We start from the raw sequence: 21,449 nt of genomic DNA, 5'->3' as shown, positions 1-21,449 counted from the left end.
AGATAGATAGATAGATAGATAGATAGATAGATAGATAGACACCAGCTAGCTGGAGTAAGAGTAATAACAATGATACCTTTGTTATCTTACTTATGTCACACACAAAATGCCTGTGACCTACAGCCTATATACACTTAAAGAAATTTACAAGTATGTATAAATGCATTGAAAAAAAAACAAATATAATTAATTGTCAGGTAGGGTGCCATTTTTTACAAATATACACATTAAAACCATTTTATAGTGTGAACTTGCAGATGGAATGGAATATAAAAATCTACAATGTTAAATAGTATATTCATAATACCTCTGCAACTTCCCTAATGTATCCGCACAGAAAATATATTAACAGGGTACAGAAGTGAGAAGAAGTATAAGAATCCAGACTGCTCGAAGATTGGGCCGGTCCGGATTCTCGGGCAGTACTTTTAAAATTCAATACAGCATGTTTCATTTATAAAAACGAGCCGTTATAAAATAAAGTCAACACTTGACAAAAATGTAAACATACAAAATGCTTGAAATCATGTTTAAAAATGAAAATTGTAAAAGAAAAATACAGTAAACAAATGTTAGCCGACGTTATCTTATACAAATTAATTATTTATTTTTAGTTTATTAAACAGAGAGTTAAATTTGAATTTTCGAGAAGTCCGGATTCTCGGGTGAACTCGGATTTGTGGCATCTGGATTTTTGGACTTCTACTCTATACAGAAACGAACGAAAATAAACCATAATATATGTAAAGAAAATAATAACAGACTATCTTGACGAAAGTTGACATAATGATTTCATAACACGTACTTGTATTTTTATGCTGGATATGTTACATTACATAATAACAACAACCACTGTAAAACTGAGTACTCATTGATGTAGCATAGAATAGCAACCCTCTGGCACACTCATGTCATACAGGATAGTAATTGTGGAGATTTCCTAGTTGACAACACACAGTAGCATGTGTGAGAATCATTTCACATAGTGATGTAACATGGAATAGGTGTGACAATTGTCTGTCACACTGACGTAGCATAGAATAGTAGGTGAACAAACTGTGCAAGCATGCTTGCATGTACACATGCACAGTCACGCACTTGTGCAAGCATGCTTGCATGTACACATGCCCAAAGGCACGCACTCATGTACGTATGCTTGCACGTACACACGCACAGAGGCACGCACTCGTGCAAGCACGCTTGCATGTACACACGCACAGTGGCACGCACTCGTGCAAGCATGCTTGCATGTACACACGCACAGTGGCACGCACTCGTGCAAGCACGCTTGCATGTACACATGCACAGGGTCACGCACTCATCATGCTTGCACGCACTCATGTACGTATGCTTGCACGCACTAATGTACGTATCCTTGCACACACACATGCGCGTGTGCTTCATGCACACACGTAGCCTCACACGGACGTATGAACGCGTGCAGGGTGCGAGCACATGCTTGCACGCGTGAACAGATGTACGCATGCTCGCACTCGCACACGCACGCGTGCAAGGATGTAATAACATACAAGTACTTGTGTCAGTCAACGGTCGCATCCATATCAATACTGGTGGATCGATGGTGTAGCGGCAGCCGACAGACACCCATGTGTGCGTGAGGGGGGAGAGATTCGTATGTATGCCAGCTAGTGCCGCTGCTAGCATCAAAACACAGAAATACCAAAACACACACGCTTGCTCATGATGTCCTCCTGACAACGTCACTTCCTACGAAGGTGGCTCTCGGCATGTTCCTACGGCAACCAGGGCTCCCTGCGGAAAGAGGATGCTGCAGCATCTGTTCCTACGGCAACGACGGCTCCCTGGTGACCGAGGATGACCTCAGTATTGGTTCGTATGGCAACCATAGCTCCCTAGGGATAGAGGCTGCCCTCAGCCATCCATTCACATGGCAACCACGGCTCCTTGGTGAACGAAGATGCTCCCAGCATCGTTTCCTACGGCAACCGTACTTCACTGCTCTCAGCAACTGTTCCTATGGCAACCACTGCTCCCCGGGGACAGCGGCTGTCCACAGCAATGCTTCTTAGGGCAACCAGGGCTCCTGTTGACAGAGCCAGCTCCCAGCACCAGTTCCTATGGCGACCACAGCTTCCTCATTGTGCGGCGTCTGCAGCCGGCGTCGGTAACGCGCTGCGCTGTATGCGCCGGTCACATGTCAGCGACTGCGGCGGCGCCCCCGTGGGAATCGCGCTCCCATTGAGTCTCGCAGAACAAAAGCCGCCGCGGCAATCGGGCGCGCACAAGGCCAGCTAGCGCGTTCAGTCCCGTTACTTCCCTCCCGCAGGACGAAGTGAGGCGGCGCGCTACCGCGGGGATTACGCGGGTGGGAGGCGAAGGGACGCTGAGCGCGCTGGGGGAGGCGAAGGGACGCCGCCGCCCACACAAACGCCCAGCGTCTTTACAAACGGGGCGACGCGGGGCTGAGCCCCAGGGCTGGACGCAGGGCGCAGTACACACACGTCTGTGCCACACACATGCGCGACCACGAGGCGAAGCGAGAGACAGTTTGTGACGCTGAATTACGTTTGTGCACATCGCAAACGAAGAGCCGATTCCAGAAATTGAGTTAAGTAGGTATTGGATTCTCCTTCCTCACGCTGACGCTCCTGCATATAAAACTTGTGCCTACAGACTTCTTTAATGAATAATTAAGTACTCTTGTATGGAATAGATGAAGTAGAGTATAATATAGTATTAAATATAAATATGGTCCACAGTAATCTACACACCTGCCAATCCGTCTCGCATTGTGGCGAGTTCACCCTCAATTCGTCGACCAGCTCAATTCGTGGGTCGAGATGACCCGCCTAGAGATCAGGCAGCTCGACTCAAGGGCTAAGTCATTTGAGATTATTAAATCTTTATTGCATATCATTCAAATACAAATACGTGTACTGAAAACAGTCTTTTACATGGGGAAATATGGAGAAAAAATTTATTTGTATATAAATATAAGTGTGTGGTATTTAATTAGGTATTCATTCTATTGGAGGCAATTTTAGTCGTTCTCCATTCTCGTAGCTGTGCCTGTCTGTCTATATGATGTAGCATTTTAGTGGAAATAACCTTTTATTATGTGTAGAGCATAATCATATAATAAATCATAATTAATCAACCAACAGACTGCGTGTAGCATGAGTCAAGCTGCCGATCTCCAGGCGGGTCATCTAAACCCACAAACCGATTTGGCCGACGTCCAGGCGGTACACACATATATGTGTGTGTACGTGCCTGAATTAATGTACTTACCTACACATGTACCTTAACTTTTATTAATATTTGCATGCACCTCAAACTTCTGATCTCAAAAGCTAGACAAGGAGATATGCACCTGATATCCGCCGACACCATAAGACGCTTTAAATCTCACAATTCAAGTAGAGGTAGGTGTTACTCGCTGCCACTGTACGCATCTATGTTAAACACACCTAACCATAGGTCTGACTGCCTGAGGTGACTATCTAGCTGGCATGTAGCTCAGGGCATATATAGGCCATTGACACATGCTGTTTCCGTCACGAGTCATATATAACTCTTCCATCGGGCCGCACCGATAAACCAGTCATCTGATCGTACATGTCTCATCCAATAACGAAATTAATTTCCCATATTACTAAATTGCGTATGGCACGTGGCTGTGCCTAGATATTCTTGGCATACATATAGCATTCACCAATATTATTATGAGGTCAATATCAGTGACACATAAATTGATAATATATATAATATATACCACACTAAAGTAAGGGTGTTAATCTTTACATAGAGATAACCTCACTACATAGCGGTACTACTAGCAATCTAAAGTAAGGTAGTAGCCAAAGACATGCGGGCACAAGATCTGTAATACACGCAATGCCAGCTATACTAGTAAAACATCGCCCCGCGATTGTCATGCTGCGAATCTACTAAACACAATACACAATGGTCGAATGATCGATCGCCGTGTTACTGCAAATTGAACAAAGACACGCAAGCAAGTTTGTAGTTCGGTGCAATATTAGAACCAAGATAAGGACCTATAGGATATAAAATCTCGTGCTATTCACGCTGGAGTGTACAACCTAAAGTAAAACAAAAAGTAAAAGTGATGTAGGGCTAGTGTTAGAAAGCGAGCAGTGAACCATGTGACGCGCGGATCCTAGCGCTTACACTTACAGTAAATAGACGCACAGACGCGAAATATCGCTCACCTGTCTAAGCTCTCGTCGTGGTCACAGTCACGGCAAGACGAGTGCCTTCGTTTCCGTCGCACCGAAACGTTCGAGTTGTTAGAGGTACGCGAACGCAGCACTGGATGGGTGGATTTATGCTGCTGCCCTAAGCCTAACCTCGCCGTTCCATTCAGTCTTGTCGCTCGCGTCAGTTTCATTGGCAATTCCTCGTCTGCGCCGTACATCTGGCCTCCACAATGACATCCGCGACTTAGTCCATTGTTCTTGATGAACGCTGCTAAATTTAACCCATGCCCGTCTGCAATATCTCCCATTTTCTCACTAGAGCTTTCCTCTTCTGTTCCCTCAGTTGCCGCCATATTCCCCTCTGACATGTGTGACGTCACGTGACGTCAACTGGCACGTACACGCGCTAGTAATCAACTTCGGAATTTGGTAAAAAAAAACCATTACAACGTTGTTTCTATTGTAAGAACATTATCTGAATTCCATACATTCATAGAACGAAATTAGTGATACACATTCTAGAATTCTAGCGCCTTAGAATATTATTAGCGTCTAGAAAAGGAATTCTAGGAATTCACATATCAGTCCACATGCACACACGCACACACGCGCGCGCCGCGCACGCACAGAACGAAATATAGATAGATATATACATAGATACATAGATAGATAGATAGTATTGATAGATTCGATACAATGCATATAGATAGATAGGATAGATAGATAGATAGGTAGATAGAGTGAGAGTAGAATAGATAATAAGATATATTAGAAGATCAGAATACCAGCTTGGAGTAAGAGTAATAAGCAATGATAAACCGGCTTACTTACATTACTGTAGTCACACACAAAACCCTGATGACCTACAGCCTATATAACTTAAAGAAATTTACAAGTATGTATAAATGCATTAAAAAAAAACAAATATAATTAATGTCAGTAGGGTGCCATTTTTTTACAAATATACAACATTAAAACCATTTATAGTGTGAACTTGGCGATGGATGGAAATAAAAATCTACACATGTAAATCAGTATATTCATAATACCTCTGCAACTTCCCTCTGTTCCGCACAGAAAATATATTAACAGGGTCACATGACAAGTGAGAAGAATGTATACAGAATCTTCAGACTGCTCGGAAGATTGGGCGCCGGTCCGGATTTCTCGGCAGTAACTTTTAAAATTCAATAACAGCATGTTTCATTATCAAAGACGAGGCCGTTTATACAAAATAAAGTCAACAACTTGACAAAAAGTAAACATCAAAATGCTTTGAAATCAATGTTTAAGTAAATGAAATTGTACAAGAAAAATACAGAACAAATGTATAGGCTCGACGTTATCTTAATACAAATTAGCATTATTTATTTTAGTTTTATTAAACAGAGAGTTAAATTTGAATTTCGAGAAGTCCGGATGTCTCGGGGTAGCCTCGAATTTTGGCATCTGATTTTTGGACTTCTACCTCTATACAGAAACGAACGAAAATACGAAACATATATGTAAAAAAATAATAAGACAGTACTATCTGTACGAAAGTTACATATATATTTCATAACACGTACTTGTATTTATGCTGGATATAGTTACATACATAATACAACAACAACCAACTGTAAAACTGAGTCTACGGACTGCATTGATTGTAGCATAGAATATGGCAACACACCTCTGCACCGCCTCATGTCATACAGGATAGTAATGTGAGATTCCTAGTCTGACAACACAAATGCAGTAGCCATGTGGAAGAATCATTTCAACATTAGTGAGTAACAGTGGAATAGGTGTGACAAGTGTGTCTGTACACGACGTAGCATGAGAATAGTAAGGTAACAAACCGCTGTCATCTAAATGTACATCAGGAATAGTTAGTGGGACAATTGTTTGTCACAGTGATGTAGCAGAGAATAGTAGGTGAACAAACGTCTGTCACACTAATGTGACATAGAATAGTTAGTGGACAACTGTTTGTCACAGTGATGTAGCAGAGAATAGTATAGGTGAACTAACTGTCTGTCACACTGATGTGACAATTGTCTGTCACATTGATATACCCATGGAATAGCATGTGTGACAAAGTTCTGCCACACTGATGTAGCACAGAATAGTAGGTGAACAAACCATCTGTCACACTGATGTGACATAGAGTAGTTGGTGTGACAACTGTCTGTCACATTGATATACCATGGAATAGTATGTGTCGACAATGTTCTGGTCACACTGCATGGTACACCAGAATAGCGTGAAGCTAAACTGTCCGTCGCACTGATGTGACATAGAGTAGTTGGTGTGACAACTGTCTGTCACATTGATATACCATGGAATAGTATATGTGACAAAGTTCTGGCACACTGATGTAGCACAGAATAGTAGGTGAACAAACTGTCCGTCGCACTGATAATTAGCATGGGATAGTAATTATCCGCCACACTGATGTATTAGTTGTCAAACCACTTGGACTTCTGCATATCATCCGCTCCCAGCTTACGACGATACTTGTTGATCAAGTGATCCAGACTATCGGACTTTTCGGGCTTGCGTTTTTTATTGCCTCCCCTCTTTCTCTTCTTTTTGTCCTGTTAAAAAAGTTAAGCCACATTCAGTTATGCTCTCCTGAAACTTGACTGTCATCAGAATGGGGTTGATGGCAATTTAGGATAGATTAGATGATTACCATTAGACGTCAGATAAGCAGGAATAATTAAATATTAAAGATAGATATAGCATATTTTAATTGATAACTTAATATTAATTTGCAAGTAGACAGGATAGAAAACTGTGTATAAGAGTAGAGGGATCATGTCACAGTATGAAACAACAAGGATGCATGAAAAATCCCCTGACAGTTGACAACAACAGTGACAGTAAAAAATGCCAACCACACTGACAATGACAATGAAAGTGACAATGCCAATGACACTGACAATGAGCGTTGTCGTGTAGCCTGCATGTGATGACACAGTACCTGCTGTGAATCTATGGTAACCGACGACACCTCGTCTGTCGTCTGCCTACGCACAACCGTCCTGCTTATCTTCTGCTTTGGTTTATTCCCCAGTTTCGCTTGGCCCTTGTTGCTGCAATAACGACCACGTGTCGACATCAGCTAAAGCTCAACTATGGAAACAACAATTTTTTACCAGTCTCGTCTGGCTTTTGTTCATTGCAATGATGATCTCGTTAGAATGTAAGCGAATGGTTAACTATTGCAACAACAATTTTTTGCCAGTCTCGTATGGCGTTTGTTCCTGCAATGATGACCTCATAGGAATGTAAACGAAAGGTTAACTATGACAACAACAATTTTTTGCCAGTCTCGTCTGGCTTTTGTTCGTTGCAATGATGACCTCGTTAGAATGTAAGCGAATGGTTAACTATTGCAACAACAATTTTTTGCCAGTCTCGTATGGCTTTTGTTCCTGCAATGATGACTTCGTAAGAATGTAAACGAAAGGTTAACTATAACAACAACAAATTTTTGCCAGTCTCGTCTGGCCCTTGTGGCTGCAATGATGACCACATTGCAACTTAAACAAAGGGCCAACTATGGTAGCAACAAATACTTGCACGTGCCCTAAAAGTCATAGGCCGCTGCTGTCATCATTGTTGCTACGACTGCTGCTGCTGCTGCTGCTGTTGTTGTTGCTGCTGTTGTTGTTGTTGCTGCTGCTGCTATTGTTGTTGTTGCTGTTGTTGCTGCTGTTGTTGTTGTTGTTGTTGTTGTTGCTGTTGCTGCTGCTGCTATTGTTGTTGTTGTTGTTGTTGTTGCTGCTGCTGCTGCTGCTATTGCTGCTACCACTGTTGTTGTTGTTGTTGTTGTTGCTGCTGCTGCTATTGCTGCTACCACTGTTGTTGTTGTTGCTATGGCTGTTGCTGTAGCTGTTGTTATTGTTGTTGCTGCTGCTGCTGCTGGTATTGTTGTTGCTGCTACTGCAGTCTATCTCCAGGAGACCCGGAACATGCTGAGGATTGCCGCTGAGGATGCGCACTACGTGACGTAGCGCACATACTACGCTACACTCATTTTACATGCGATCCCTGTGGGAGCCAGAATAATGAGCACTGCTAGTGCATCTACCTGCCTAGGTATGTGTGTGTGTGCGTGCGTGCGTGCGTGCATGTGTGTGAGCACGCGTTTGCGCATGCGCGTGTGCATGCGTGGGAGTGTGTGTGTGCACGTGCGTGCGCGTACGTGCGCGTGCATGCGTGCATGCGTGCGTGCGTATGTGCGTGTGTACATGCATGAGTGCGTGCGTGTGTGTGCGTGCCTGTGCGTATGTGTGTGTGTGTGCATGCACGTTCATTCCTTATGCACCTAGCTGCCTGTGCATGTGTCACATGCATCTGTGAGTGCATGCTCATGGGCACGCGTGCGCATGTCCATGCCTGTGTGTCACCATGTGGCATTTGCACATAGCACCACATACCGATGTCTGATCTTCGGTCCAAAATGTGACGGCAGACCCCGGGGCTTCTTCCCAGGCCGTTGTTGATCCGGTACATCACCAGTCGCTTCTCTCCCCTTCTGCTTCGACTCCATTGCTACAGCAACGTTCTTCCCTCGTTTGCCCTGTGGCTGCTGTGCCTCTCCCGACCTTTTGTTTATGACAGCTTGCTTAAGCTAAAAACAAATTGCACCTTGTCATGGCAACGGGTCTTAGCCACAAGTCTTAGAAAGGCAGCAGTTGACAGAGAAATGACTGCTCTGCCTAAAAGTTAAATCTATCTAATTGCAAAGTGGTGTTCAGATTTCTTTAAATATCTATGCCATATAATACTGAAATGAAATATTATTATTCAACAGCAACCAGGGCGAGTTATCAGAAATGGAATGCCTCACATTTAATATACACATAATTTTGTACATGATTACCTGACTTCTTTCTAGCCGCTTCTGTTGTGCTGCCAAAGCCACCGTATTCTCCAGTGAAAACTCGACTATTGGCCTCTGAATCAAAAAAGTTATGTTCTGTTATAAGTTATAAGTCTGTTATATCTACACCACTTGCTGCTTAATGACAGCCCAGCAAAAGTAGTGCCATATGGTAGCTCACCCTACTGGCACGAACTGTAATTATGTACTCTGTTATTTCCACTAACCAAATTTAAGACTGAGAACACACAAGCGGTGGTATGAAGCTAGGCATGTGATGGCACGAATATGAACTATTGTAGTAACTAGTAAATGTGCTGATATGCTCGTCATCTTGAACTTACATGAATGTAGAGGAAACAGCACAGGTAATATATTGGTGCTAGAGGTATGCAGCCCTACGAACTAAACCTGTGAAAAACATGGACCACGTGGAAAATAGAGCAAAACAATGTTCACCTTGTTGTTTGAGAAGACATCAGGCTTGTTGTTCACCGCATGTAGGGCAGCGAGAGCGTGCTTGTGTTCCGTGAACTCCAGGAACCCGTAGCCCAGAGATGGTGCCACGTTCTTGCTGTTGACGCTAGTGCGATCCCGCATGATTCGTGCCTGCAGCAATAAACATCAGCTCACAGATTCACAATGAACAGCTCCTCACACCGAAACAAGAATGCTTGCATATACATATATGCAGGAGTCTATCAATATATAATATATATTATATATTATATTGATAGACTCCTGATATATGTATATAATATATTTAATTTACTAAGTAATCCTAATGCAACCATGGTGGTTACATTCATAGAAAATGCTATTATTTTGGAATCCATGTTTGGTAAATCAACGATATCTTTAATGAGATACACAGGGATTATGGAAACAAAACTGCAGTGAGAAGTGGTGACAATACATGTCCTATCCTTTAAATACATATGCATTAGAAATAACATTGCTAACAAACATAACATATCAACTTTTCACAGTATAATATACAAACCTCTACACAAGTAGACACAAGTAAGAGAGGAGGTGGAAGAAGAAGAGAATGTGTAGGAGGAGGAGGAGTACGTGGAGGAGGCAGACGAGATGGGCGAGGTTGAGAAGAGAGGGGTCGGGTTTCAAACAATACAAATGCCACCGCCGACGTTGCAGATAGCCCCACGCTCCCTCACATCCCGCGACGACCGTCGCCGCGGCAACGCTCCCTCACGTCCCGCGACGACCGTCGCCGCGGCAACGCTCCCTCACGTCCCGCGACGACCGTCGCCGTGGAAACGCTCCCTCAGGTCCCGTGACGACCGTCGCCGCGGCAACGCTCACTTACCTTGACGACGCGAGCGTCAGCGCCGGCGCCACGCAACATGGCGTCCGACAGCTGCCGGTCGGTGACGGACTTGCCGAGGTTGCGCACACAGAGCCGCGTCGTCGAGACAAACACGTTCGTGTTCGCCAGCTTCCGCCGCTTACTCAGCTCCAGCTGAAACAGACGAACAGCTGAAACAGACGCTGCGGTGACCTGCAAGCGCCATCTACTGGCAGGGAGGAGAAACATGCAACATGACGATAAGCGGCCTTTTTTTTAGGAGTGTGAGCTGTACGTACGAGTTAGCCTGACAATTTTCTACAACTCGCAATGCCGACTCATTTGGAATAAAGCCAATCACGTTTATTGTTAGAAACATGTCTTCATCTACATTCAAATTATTAATGCATCATGACTTACCCTAATCTGAGACTAAACGTGACTAATAAACCATAACCTATGCAACTCCAAACTGATCACGACCAACAAACCACAGTGCATGCAACCGAACCCCGTAGCCACCAGTAGCGGCGGTAGTTTGCGCTACACCTGCTCTGCCCTCTCACCTGTTCTCTCTTGGCCAGGTCTGCAGCTGGTGTCCCCTCCGCTGCCTGCGTTCCACTCCTAATCACTGCACGACGAAACACACAGACCTGCATTACTAAACAGTTCCTGAGACCGATATTAACGCACTGAATATCTAGCAATGCCCCGGACAGCCATTGCCACCAGAATGCCCGGGTTCCTATTAAAACCACGACTTTACTAAAACCTAGGATCGGAATTACGATACGATAGTAGTGCTGTAAAACACCTTAACTCTTCTACAGTAACTAGAGGAGTGACCCCAGGAGTAATTACCACCGCCATATATGCATTGACCAAGGTCCAACAATAATGACCAAGAGTATGAGCCTATGAGGAATGTGGCATAATGAGATCTGGGCATTCTCTTGACACTTACTTCCTTCTCTCGCTAGATACAGATTCCTGTTATCCTTTGGCTCCTTCTTCTGGGCCTGCATCAGGTTGCTGGCTTTCTGCCTGCTCACAGCAGTGCACACCAGCAACCTACGCTTATCCAGAACTATCCCGCCATCCTGCAAGCAAACATGCCGAGATTCAGGAATGAGCAGTTAAAATTAGCTACATGTGGCTATATATTATCTATCTCTCAAGCATACACCAACAAAACCTCAGCTATACATCAGTTAAACATAATTTGGCCTAACATTAGCCATACATCGGCAAAACATTAGCTATACAAGGGTTCGAAATTATCTATATGTCAGCTAAAAAATAGCCAAAGATCGATAAAAAACTAGAAACGACCAGTTGTCGCCAACTACATGTATCCCCCGTGATCTAGTATGAATGGAATATCTTTGTAAGGACGTAGAAAGCAGGTAAAGTTAAATAAGTCACAAAGACAAAGGTTTGTTAGACAACTGGTCTGCCTCAGATGTGCAAGTATATGGAATACACACAGGGGGGAGGGGTATGGGTGCAGTGGTGCGTTATGGTAAAGCAAAGATGCCAATCGTTTTTGGTGTGGGCGGAGTCATCGTTGCCATGGTAAAAACATTTTTGTCGAAATATTGTAGAACCTGTAACTTGTGCTGTTTTTACCCAATTGTCATGGAATTTGGCACACAGGGCCGATATAACATGTCCTATATATATATATGTATATATATATATTTCATGACAATCATAAATTTAAATATAAATTTAAAATGGAAATTTTAATACAAATATAAATTTCATGACAAACGGGTAAAAACTGCAGAAGTTACAGGTTCTAGTATGTTTCGGGAAAAAATGTTGTTACCATGGCAACGATGACTCCGCCCACACCAAAAACGATTGGCGTCTTCGCTTTACAATAACGCACCTTCATGCGAAATTTGAAGATGATCGGAGAAGAACTGCAGCCGGTAGAGCATTCACAAGGAATTCTCTGCGGCGGCAGCGGCGGCGGCGGCGGCGCGACAATGCCAAACCCATAGTATCCCCACGAACTTCGTTCGGGGGATACAATTAGCTATATGTAGGCTAAACATTGGCTTGCATCAACTGAATGGTTTACACACAGCTGCTGTCCTGTTGCCTACACAAGTTTCTATATTTTTGCCTCTGCTAAGTGCTTACCCTTGACTCATCATTGGCTTTTTCTAAGCATTTCTCTACTGCCTCTTTCTCCTTGAACTGTACAAAACTGACACCTAGTAACGTAAAGTTATAAAATAGTTATAGTAGCACCATCGAGATATCTACAGATCTACTCATGCAGGTTACAGAACCACTAGTAGAAATTATGTATAGGGGTGCCATCTTTATGCGGCAACGGTAGTACTATACGCATGTCATGGCATATAATTGTGCATCTAACACATTTGGTTCTCAATGTTAGTTTCTCCGGATATCAATTTGTACCTTTGGAATGGCCTGTATCAGCATGATAGCAAATCTTCACAAATTGCACATCTCCAAATTCAGAACACAAATCTTGAACATCTTCTACCATGGAGTCATAGGAGAGGTTCCTGTAAGCGCCAGCACAAATTTATCGTATCCATCTGTGAGACTTTATGATTACAAGACAAACAAGCTGTTATCATTACAAGCTGACACTTCACCGCAGCAAAACGACAGAGATGTTATGTAACAAGTAGACTCGTATACACGGATAGCGACTGAAAAGATTACAATGATGACAGCAATGACGATAATGACAAAGATGAAGAAAAAGAAAGACGACGAAATGTAAAATCACCTGATGGAATATCACACATGGAGATATAATAATACGTATCAGATATGTTAAAATATTGAAGATTACTGATAAAATATTACCTGATGAAAACCGTTCTACCCTCTTCCACGTCGTTAGGATGAATGCTATTTTTGGGCTTTGATTTTTTCTTATTATTGTCGCTACCCTCTCCATCGCTCATGTCACTTTCTTCCTCCTCCTCCTCATCCTCCTCCTCCTCTTCTTCATCTTCATCCCCTTCCTCCTCTCCACTACTGTTGTTAGATTCCTTGGAAGGATGTGCCAGGTGTTTGTCTGCCGGCCCTTCATCAGAATCGCTGTCACCGACCCCATTGTCTCCTTGTCTCGTGTCTCCTAATTTGCTGTCTCCATGCCCAGTGTTTGTGTCACAGACCTTTTGCTCTGTAGGTGACCAACAAGATGGTTTTTGCTCACAACATGAGAATATTCTTAATAAGTATAGATTTTCTCACATCGTAAGAACATCATGAACGACTACAAAAGGTTTCTCAGAACACGAGCTCATTCTTAGTGACCTCACCAACGCACAAGAACGTACCTAACGATTACAAATATTTTCCATTCTGATTATGTTACAGGTACGTTTTTAGAAGTCACTGTTTTGAAACAGGTAGCAAGAGTATGACCTCCAAATATCTGCTTGGGTCATGCTGACTACATTTCCTTACCTTTCTGCACTATTGATTGATACTTGTCTTTGGACAGTGCCCAGTCAACTGCAATTTTTCGTCCCATAAGCTCCCGTGCGTTCATGCCTGTTATGGCTTTACTGGCGCTCTCTATGTTGGCAAACTGCACAAACGCAAAACCCGCTTTTTTCCCGTCTGCAAAAATGTGTCAAAGCAGGACCATGTCAATGAGAAATCGTCATTACGACAACTGGAAAAAAATAAAGTCATGATGTTCGAGCAGTCACCATTGTGACGAGTTATGACATAAGACATAGATAAGCCGATGTCCTGCGTACGTTTGCATTACATATATTATTCTTACAACATTATTAACAATAAGTTGACATTGGTTCTTAAACATGTAAACTTATTGATTGATCAAACGTTTGACAAAGAAATAACAGTGGTTAGTAGGTGAGAGAGAGAAGAAAATGAGGGGAGAGTTGTGAGGATAGATAATAAGTGGGAGGTAGGAGATCATGGGTGGGAGGTGAGAGAGAAGATGGTGAGTGCAGGGATAGATAACAGGTGGGAGGCGGATGAAAGATTGTAAGTGGGAACTGGAAGTGAAAATGGTGGGTGGGAGGGAGGAGGAAAGATAGTGGGTGTGAGGTAGGAAGGAAGATGGTGAGTAGGAGGTAGGAGTGGAAGATGGTGGGTGGTAGGTAGGAGTGGAAGATGGTAGGTGGAAGGTAGGAGGAAAGATCATGCGTGGGAGGGAGAAGAAAAGATGGTGAGCGGGAGGGAGGAGGAAAGACGGTGGGTGGGAGGTAGGAGGAAAGATGGTGGGTGGAAGGTAGGAGGAAAGATGGTGGGTGGGAGGTAGGAGGAAAGATGGTGGGTGGAGGTAGGAGGAAAGATGGTGGGTGGTAGGTAGGAGGAAAGATGGTGGGTGGGAGGTAGGAGGAAAGATGGTGGGTGGGAGGTAGGAGGAAAGATGGTGGGTGGGAGGTAGGAGGAAAGATGGCGGGTGGGAGGTAGGAGACAAGGTGGTGGGTGGGAAGTAGGAGGAAAGATGGTGAGTGGGAAGTAGGAGGAAAGATGGTGGGTGGGAAGTAGGAGGAAAGATGGTGGGTGGAGGTAGGAGAGGTATGATGAGCAGCTCTTTGACCAACCCACCTGGTTTCTTGGGCATAACAACCTCCACAACCTCACCATAAACCAAGAAGGCTTTCTTTAGATCTTCTTCTGTACACTGAAAATTCAGGAACACAGAATGCATGAACAACAGCAGTAGATGTACACAGGAATACAGACCGAACTAGAGCCCTCGGAGAGCGCAGACCTCCGCCAAGGCAGCTAAATTATCTCACTGTAAAAAATTGTATTAATTAATTAATTAAATAATTAATTGGATCCAGATCACCACCAAAATGTAATCAATTTTAAGTTACCCCATTTCTGACCTATCCTGAAAATTTTATTAATTAATTAATTAATTGGATCTGGATCACCACCAAAATGTAATCAATTCTAAGTTACCCCATTTCTGACCTAGATGCAGAAAATTTAATTAATTAATTGGATCCGGATCACCACCAAAATCTCATCAATTCTAAGTTAGCCCATTTCTGACCTATCCTGTAAATTTTATGACAATCCGTCCATAACTTTTTCAGTTAGGCTGTACACAAAGAACGGTGTTACAAACCCACAAACACATGCCGGTGAAAACATAACCTCCTGCCAACCCCTTGGCGGAGGTAATAAATGTAGGCACAGGTGGCAGGAAACTACAGCATACACACAACATGATGAGATACACTTCTTGCGTACGACTAGAATGTTTCGTTCATAAAAAATGTGAATGGGGGACCCACCATCTTCCCATCATCCTCCCATTATCCGGACCCATCATCCTTCCATCCCCTGGAACCATCATCCAGACTGGAACTGTGTCAGTACCTTGAAGGAGACGTTTCTCGCGATGAGTCTCATCCTCTTCAGCGATCCCGGATCCTGCGTGGGAGCCTTCCCCTCGTCCGCCAGCAGGAACGCCTGCATCCTGCAGCCTGCACAACGTACAAAACATGCGCGTGTCACCCACCGTAGATCCAGCCGTACCCCACGCCGGGATGCGCAAACAGGGGAGCCGCATAACATACGCGCGCGTGAAAAATATGAGTGTAGAGAGGTTAGCGTGACCGTGTATGAGCGTGAAATGTCAGCGCGGAAAGGTCAGACGTGACCATATAAGCACGTAATAATGCAAGTAGGGGTTAGCAACTTAGCGTGACTATATATGTGTGAGCATGGAATGTCAGTTTGGAGAATTCGGAGTAGGGGGGCAGGTGTGACCATATATGTGCATAATAACATCTGCACCAATGTGAGCATATATGTGTTTAATAATATATATATATATATATATATAATATATATAACAATAATATATCAGGGTTAACCTGGCCATATAATATCAGCAAATAAAGCCTAAAAAAGGTGGACAGAATTATTAATAATATCAATAATCGTTTTCATTGTTCTCTGTGGTGCATAGGGTGCATGTAATTGTATTTCTTTGGTTTTCATGACGTGGGTTGCTATATGGAGTGAAAATGATAGTATGCTCTAAGCTGACCAATAAAACAGTGCACATGCCAGCCCTATAAACAGCCGGTGGGTAGAGTTTTGGGCCAAACAGATGGTGCCTAATGGCACCTAAATGCCAGACCTTGTCTTTTTCAATTCGTGGGGGAGTGTCCCTTCTCTCACCTTTGAACTCCTGTCCATTAATCTTGCGTTTTGATTTGATGGCACTGCCTATAGTCCTGAATGTAACCATTGCCGTCGGCTGCTCTCTCCCTGCAGCGGGAAACTCAACCGACTGTAGATTCTTTTCCTTCCTAGAGAGAGGTATGCCAAACATTCTCATCAGAAACGCAACAAGTGCGGTCCCAGGAAAGGTTGCGCATGCGCGTGCCTGAATGTGTGCACGTGTGCACACGTGTGTGGGCGCATGTGTAAATGTGTCCATGCCTGAGTGTTTGTGTGACAAAGAAAAATACATGCAGACAGGACTTCTCAATATATATACCATAAAAGCATGCACATTTCCTACATACATACTTCTAACTCATATTCTCACCTAGACAGTGTACACCAGTCATAATACTCTTTAGTAATTACTGCCGAAAGGGAGGAACACGGAATGTACGATATACCTACCATAACTAGTTGCACATAATTCGATATAGATTGTTACGTACTTCAACTTGTTGTTAAGTTCATCACTGGAGATGCCATCGTTCAGTCCGAGGATGACCACAGTGGTCTTTCCTGCTGGTTTCTTGTCACCACTGCTGCTTGAAGAATTGATATTCGTTCCTGCACTACCTGCAGTTTCTGGTGCAACCTCTTCTACAAAATGAAAATGAGAAAACAATATTTCAAATCGTACATTGTACGTATAGTGGTCTTTCAGGATATATTTAATTAATCTATGTTTAATGCTTCTTTTTTACCCGTGTTTACCATTAACAGCTTTCTTCAGTCGTTTCTTCTTCGTCTCTTTGCTTGCAAACTCGATGAAGATTTGCCTGTTTCCAAACCTCTTGATTTCAATTATGGCCTTCTCTGCATCTTCCCTGTATAGCAAACAGGTTTAGACACAATCAGTTACATTGGCTTACTGTTAGTTACAGCAACTATTATGTACAGTCACTATACCAAGTAATGGTCTAATACAATATCATCACTGCTACATGTCACGTGTCTGATTCCAAGTTTGTGAAGTACATTCATAAAGCTTCTTTGCTTTATACCGCCCAAATCAGATGATTTCTCAAAAGTTATTTGCATTTGATAATGACTTAAAGTATGATTATACTGATATTACAATTGCCTTTTCCAATTTCAATAAATATAATAATTTATGTGCATGCCATCTTAGAAGATCCCTTATCTGATCATTATCAGTGATCTGCCAAGATAGCATGCATAAATTATTGCATTATGCACAAGTTGGTAAAAAAACACTAGTTTACCTTAACGAATACGTAACGTAGGCAAACCCTCTGCATTTGTCAGTTCCTAAATTCGCAGGGGAAAAAAACAGTAATTGTTAACAAACCATCGACCTAACACGGACTGTTCGTACATGCGCATGAACCATGTTATTACAAATTCATAATTATCATAACAAACCATTCACAACTTGTAAACCACTATTACAAATTACTGTGTGCAAAGTGATTGACTAAAACTAAAAGCATGACTAGTCAATTCGCCCTCCCATGCTGCACTTATCTGCAAATTGCTGTATGCTACTGTACACTGTTATTGTTGCGCTATGATTATTGGGTATTCTAAATGGTGATGGCATAAATAAATGTTGGAAATCGGAATGTTATTACTGTGGATTGCAGTAGAATAAGCTTCAAATATATTTTAAATTATAGATATTTTATATACTAAAATTATATGGCGTATAATCAACATGAAGCATTTAAAATTACCGTAGTAAAGTTTTTTTTTAATTCCTGCCGAGCATGGAGAATGTCAACGATTTCGGTATATTGACGACTATGCCAAATTGGTTTTTGTGATATTTTGATTGCGTTTATTTACTTTTATTTATTTATTAATTTAAAGATGGTACATTGGTAACAGATATATCAACATGAACTTGCAAGCTCATCACCGGCAGTGCAATAAAAAAACAGTTCTTACAATTCAATTATAAGAAGTAGGCCTATACAAACATTCAGTTATATATCATGTATGAATGATGATCTTCATCTTCGTTCTGAATCTTAGGTGAGTTCATCTGTCAAATCATGTATTGTGACCTGTCATTCTCATATCTTCCGTTGTACACTGTATGTATGGGCTACGGTCAACTCGGCCCACCAGCCAACTCGCACCGTGTGGCGAGTTCACTCGTCTGGAGATCGGTGAGCTCGGCTCGTGGGATGAGTTCACCCTCCTGGAGATCGGTGAGCTCGCCTCGCCGGCTTACTCGTGAGATGTTTCAGACGCCCCAACGTCGAAACGTTTGCATAGGCACTTGCATCTCACGAGTTAAGGCCAAGACACACTGCAGCGACAGCGACCGACAGTCACGACAAACAACTTTTCAGAAAATTAGAAACTATTGTTTCCTATGAGCCATTGCACACACACGCGACAACGACCGGCGACGACCTCGACGACAAAAATATTTAGGAACGTTTCTATTCTCCAGCGACAGTCGCCAGCGACACTTTACAAATAGCCAATCGCAGCTGTTTTCATCAGCACGTGACATTTCGATTACGTCATAAATAACCCATAATGCTAGCCAAGACGTAGACTGGTCTTCGGCGCTAAACTTGCGACGCATGTCACAAACAATGGGCCCGCGAACCAGTCTAACCAAAGCGTGCAGCTGTGGCAAGCTACGGTCACTGTATGACACAGTAGGTACAGTACATGATAATTTGCTGCGTATATTTTACTTTATTATCTTATCCTTATACCTAGAGACTTTTTGCAGCCAGTCATTTAAAAGCAGCAGCAGGAGTTTTGCCGTTTGTTCATGTGATGATGTGTACCACTGTCGCGAGTGCTGGGTGAACTTTGACCCAACGTCAGTCGCTGTTGCTGCAGTGTGTTTGTGCCAGTCGCCGCAACTTTTGTCGTCACCACAGGCACTTGGAGCGTTTCAATAAAATATAATGCTAAATAAATACAAAATCTATTTACTACCAAAGTCTTAAATTAAGACTTAATGTTTCTATATTCTCTTTCACCTATTATTGCCGACAATTTCCTGCAAATGACGTCCAAATGCTCATCTGCAACAAACACTTGCTGCCGCCATGGCTGCCGCTGCACACTGACACATAAATATATAGCAGATAGGAAAGTGTGCTGCCAAAATTCGCTCGACGCTCGCTTGATTTCACACGAATACAACACAAACATTCAACCATTCTACTCCAGCTTTGTTTCTATTTGAAGAACAGTGTTCACTTGTTATAAAAACATACTGTCTGTGTTCATAACCGAGCTGTGTCACGCGAAATCACACAAAGCCTGAGGAAATTCTCGCGTTCGCTCCCGTTGCGCAGTTTATGTAAACGGCTGCAAGTACAGGGCTATAGGCGGCGCACTGCATTTTGGGAAGCTAACACGCTGCTTTCCAACTCCTGTACAAGCCGCGTCAAAGCCGCCAGTGGAGCGTTGCAAAAACGTTGCAGCGTTGCGGCGCATAAATGAGGTCACAAAGAGCGCCGGTGGGTGTTTCCTGATTCTGACAGCCATTTACATAAACTGCGCAACAGGAACGAACGTGAGAATTTCGTCAGGCTTTGTATGATTTCGCGTGACACAGCTCGGTTACGAACACAGACAGTATGTTTTTATAACAAGTGAACACTGTTCTTCAAATAGAAACAAAGATGGAGTAGAATGGTTGTATATTTGTGTTGTATTCGTGTGAAATCAAGCGAGCGCCAAGCAAATTTTGGCAGCACGCTTTCCTACCTGCTATATGTCAGTGTGCAGCGGCAGCGGTGTATGTTGCAGATGAGCATTTGGACGGCATTTGCAGGAAATTGTCGGCAATAATCAGGGCTCGAAATTCAGAGGTAATCCGCTAATCCGTAGTGTAAATTACCCTACGGATTACATGAGGAACCCTGAAGGAAATCCGTACAGATTACTTAAAAATAACTTCCCGTTACAGTGCTCCTTCCACCTCTGCAATTATCTTTGTCTTAAAATCATTAAATGTACACAGAGCAGACACAGAGCCTGTGGTGTCAGAGCGATTATACAGAATTTCAATCAACTATCTGACAAATCTGTACATACAATAAAATGCTGAGCTCCCAACGCTAAAACAGTAATGTTTAACTTTAAGGTATTTTATTCAGGACAATTTGTCATGCATGCAATTTTTTCTTTCATAGTAAAATTAAGCCTACCCTGTACGGATTACTTAGATTTTGAGCGGATTTGCTCATTTGTGAATGAACAAATCCGTACAGATTAGTACTCAAACTGGGGAAATTCGAGCCCTGAATAATAGGTGAAAGACAGTATAGAAGACTTTGGTAGTAAATAGATTTTGTATTTATTTAGCATTGTATTTTATTGAAATGCTCCACGTGCCTGTGGTCGTTACGGTCGGTCGCTGTCGCTAGATGTGTCTTGGCCGCTTTAGCCGGCGAGGCGAGCTCATCGATCTCCATGAGGGTGAACTCATCCCACGAGCCGAGCTCACCGATCTCCAGACGGGTGAACTCGCCACAATGCAGGTGCGAGTTGGCAGGTGGGCCGAGTTGACCGTAGACCGTATGTAAGCCTATGTATGTGGCTAACGGTCCATTAGGCATTACTGCATTAGGACTAGGACTAGGAGTGTTCCCAACTTTGATATCATTAATGATTAATGATTGATAATCCTAACCCTAACCTAAATGACATTAGACCATATATATATTATATGTTATTATGACCATTAATGACATTAAAGTTGGGAACACTCCTAATGACAATGTAATAGAGTATCACCCATGCACAAATAACCGTATGCACAAATAAACATCTTTGAATCTTGAATCTTGAGTTGCATGATCTTAGTCTTACCTGTTTCCTTAACTAC

At 42.9% G+C, this 21,449-nt stretch overlaps 2 protein-coding genes across 2 annotated transcripts in view; both read right to left on the bottom strand.

The window, feature by feature from the left end:
- The window catches only part of LOC106806677 (zinc finger protein aebp2-like), a gene marked incomplete at its 3' end in the record, with an annotated part of 51,271 nt that extends 46,713 nt beyond the window's left edge, over positions 1 to 4,558 (bottom strand). The window contains exon 1 of the mRNA XM_014808688.1: positions 4,218 to 4,558. Within this exon, the coding sequence (XP_014664174.1) occupies positions 4,218 to 4,558 (341 nt within the window). The remainder of the gene's footprint in view (positions 1 to 4,217) is intronic.
- A 1,894-nt stretch (positions 4,559 to 6,452) lies between these two features.
- LOC106806687 (RNA-binding protein 28-like) overlaps positions 6,453 to 21,449 on the bottom strand; it is a 19,406-nt gene continuing 4,409 nt past the window's right edge. Inside the window, exons 2-19 of the mRNA XM_014808697.1 lie at positions 17,845 to 17,890; positions 17,333 to 17,445; positions 17,068 to 17,218; positions 16,574 to 16,704; positions 15,764 to 15,870; positions 14,978 to 15,053; positions 13,856 to 14,011; positions 13,247 to 13,568; positions 12,827 to 12,936; positions 12,542 to 12,615; positions 11,355 to 11,490; positions 10,957 to 11,021; positions 10,412 to 10,564; positions 9,541 to 9,690; positions 9,082 to 9,156; positions 8,636 to 8,829; positions 7,174 to 7,285; positions 6,453 to 6,784 (exon numbers count right to left, since the gene is read on the bottom strand). Of these exons, the coding sequence (XP_014664183.1) occupies positions 6,647 to 6,784; positions 7,174 to 7,285; positions 8,636 to 8,829; positions 9,082 to 9,156; positions 9,541 to 9,690; positions 10,412 to 10,564; positions 10,957 to 11,021; positions 11,355 to 11,490; positions 12,542 to 12,615; positions 12,827 to 12,936; positions 13,247 to 13,568; positions 13,856 to 14,011; positions 14,978 to 15,053; positions 15,764 to 15,870; positions 16,574 to 16,704; positions 17,068 to 17,218; positions 17,333 to 17,445; positions 17,845 to 17,890 (2,309 nt within the window). The 3' untranslated portion in view covers positions 6,453 to 6,646. The remainder of the gene's footprint in view (positions 6,785 to 7,173; positions 7,286 to 8,635; positions 8,830 to 9,081; positions 9,157 to 9,540; positions 9,691 to 10,411; positions 10,565 to 10,956; positions 11,022 to 11,354; positions 11,491 to 12,541; positions 12,616 to 12,826; positions 12,937 to 13,246; positions 13,569 to 13,855; positions 14,012 to 14,977; positions 15,054 to 15,763; positions 15,871 to 16,573; positions 16,705 to 17,067; positions 17,219 to 17,332; positions 17,446 to 17,844; positions 17,891 to 21,449) is intronic.

Source organism: Priapulus caudatus, unplaced genomic scaffold (genome assembly GCF_000485595.1).
Source record: "Priapulus caudatus unplaced genomic scaffold, Priapulus_caudatus-5.0.1 Scaffold174, whole genome shotgun sequence".
Lineage (NCBI taxonomy): Eukaryota > Metazoa > Priapulida > Priapulimorpha > Priapulimorphida > Priapulidae > Priapulus > Priapulus caudatus.
The sequence above is the reverse complement of the archived record's forward strand: the minus strand, read 5'-3'. Positions and strand labels throughout refer to the sequence as shown.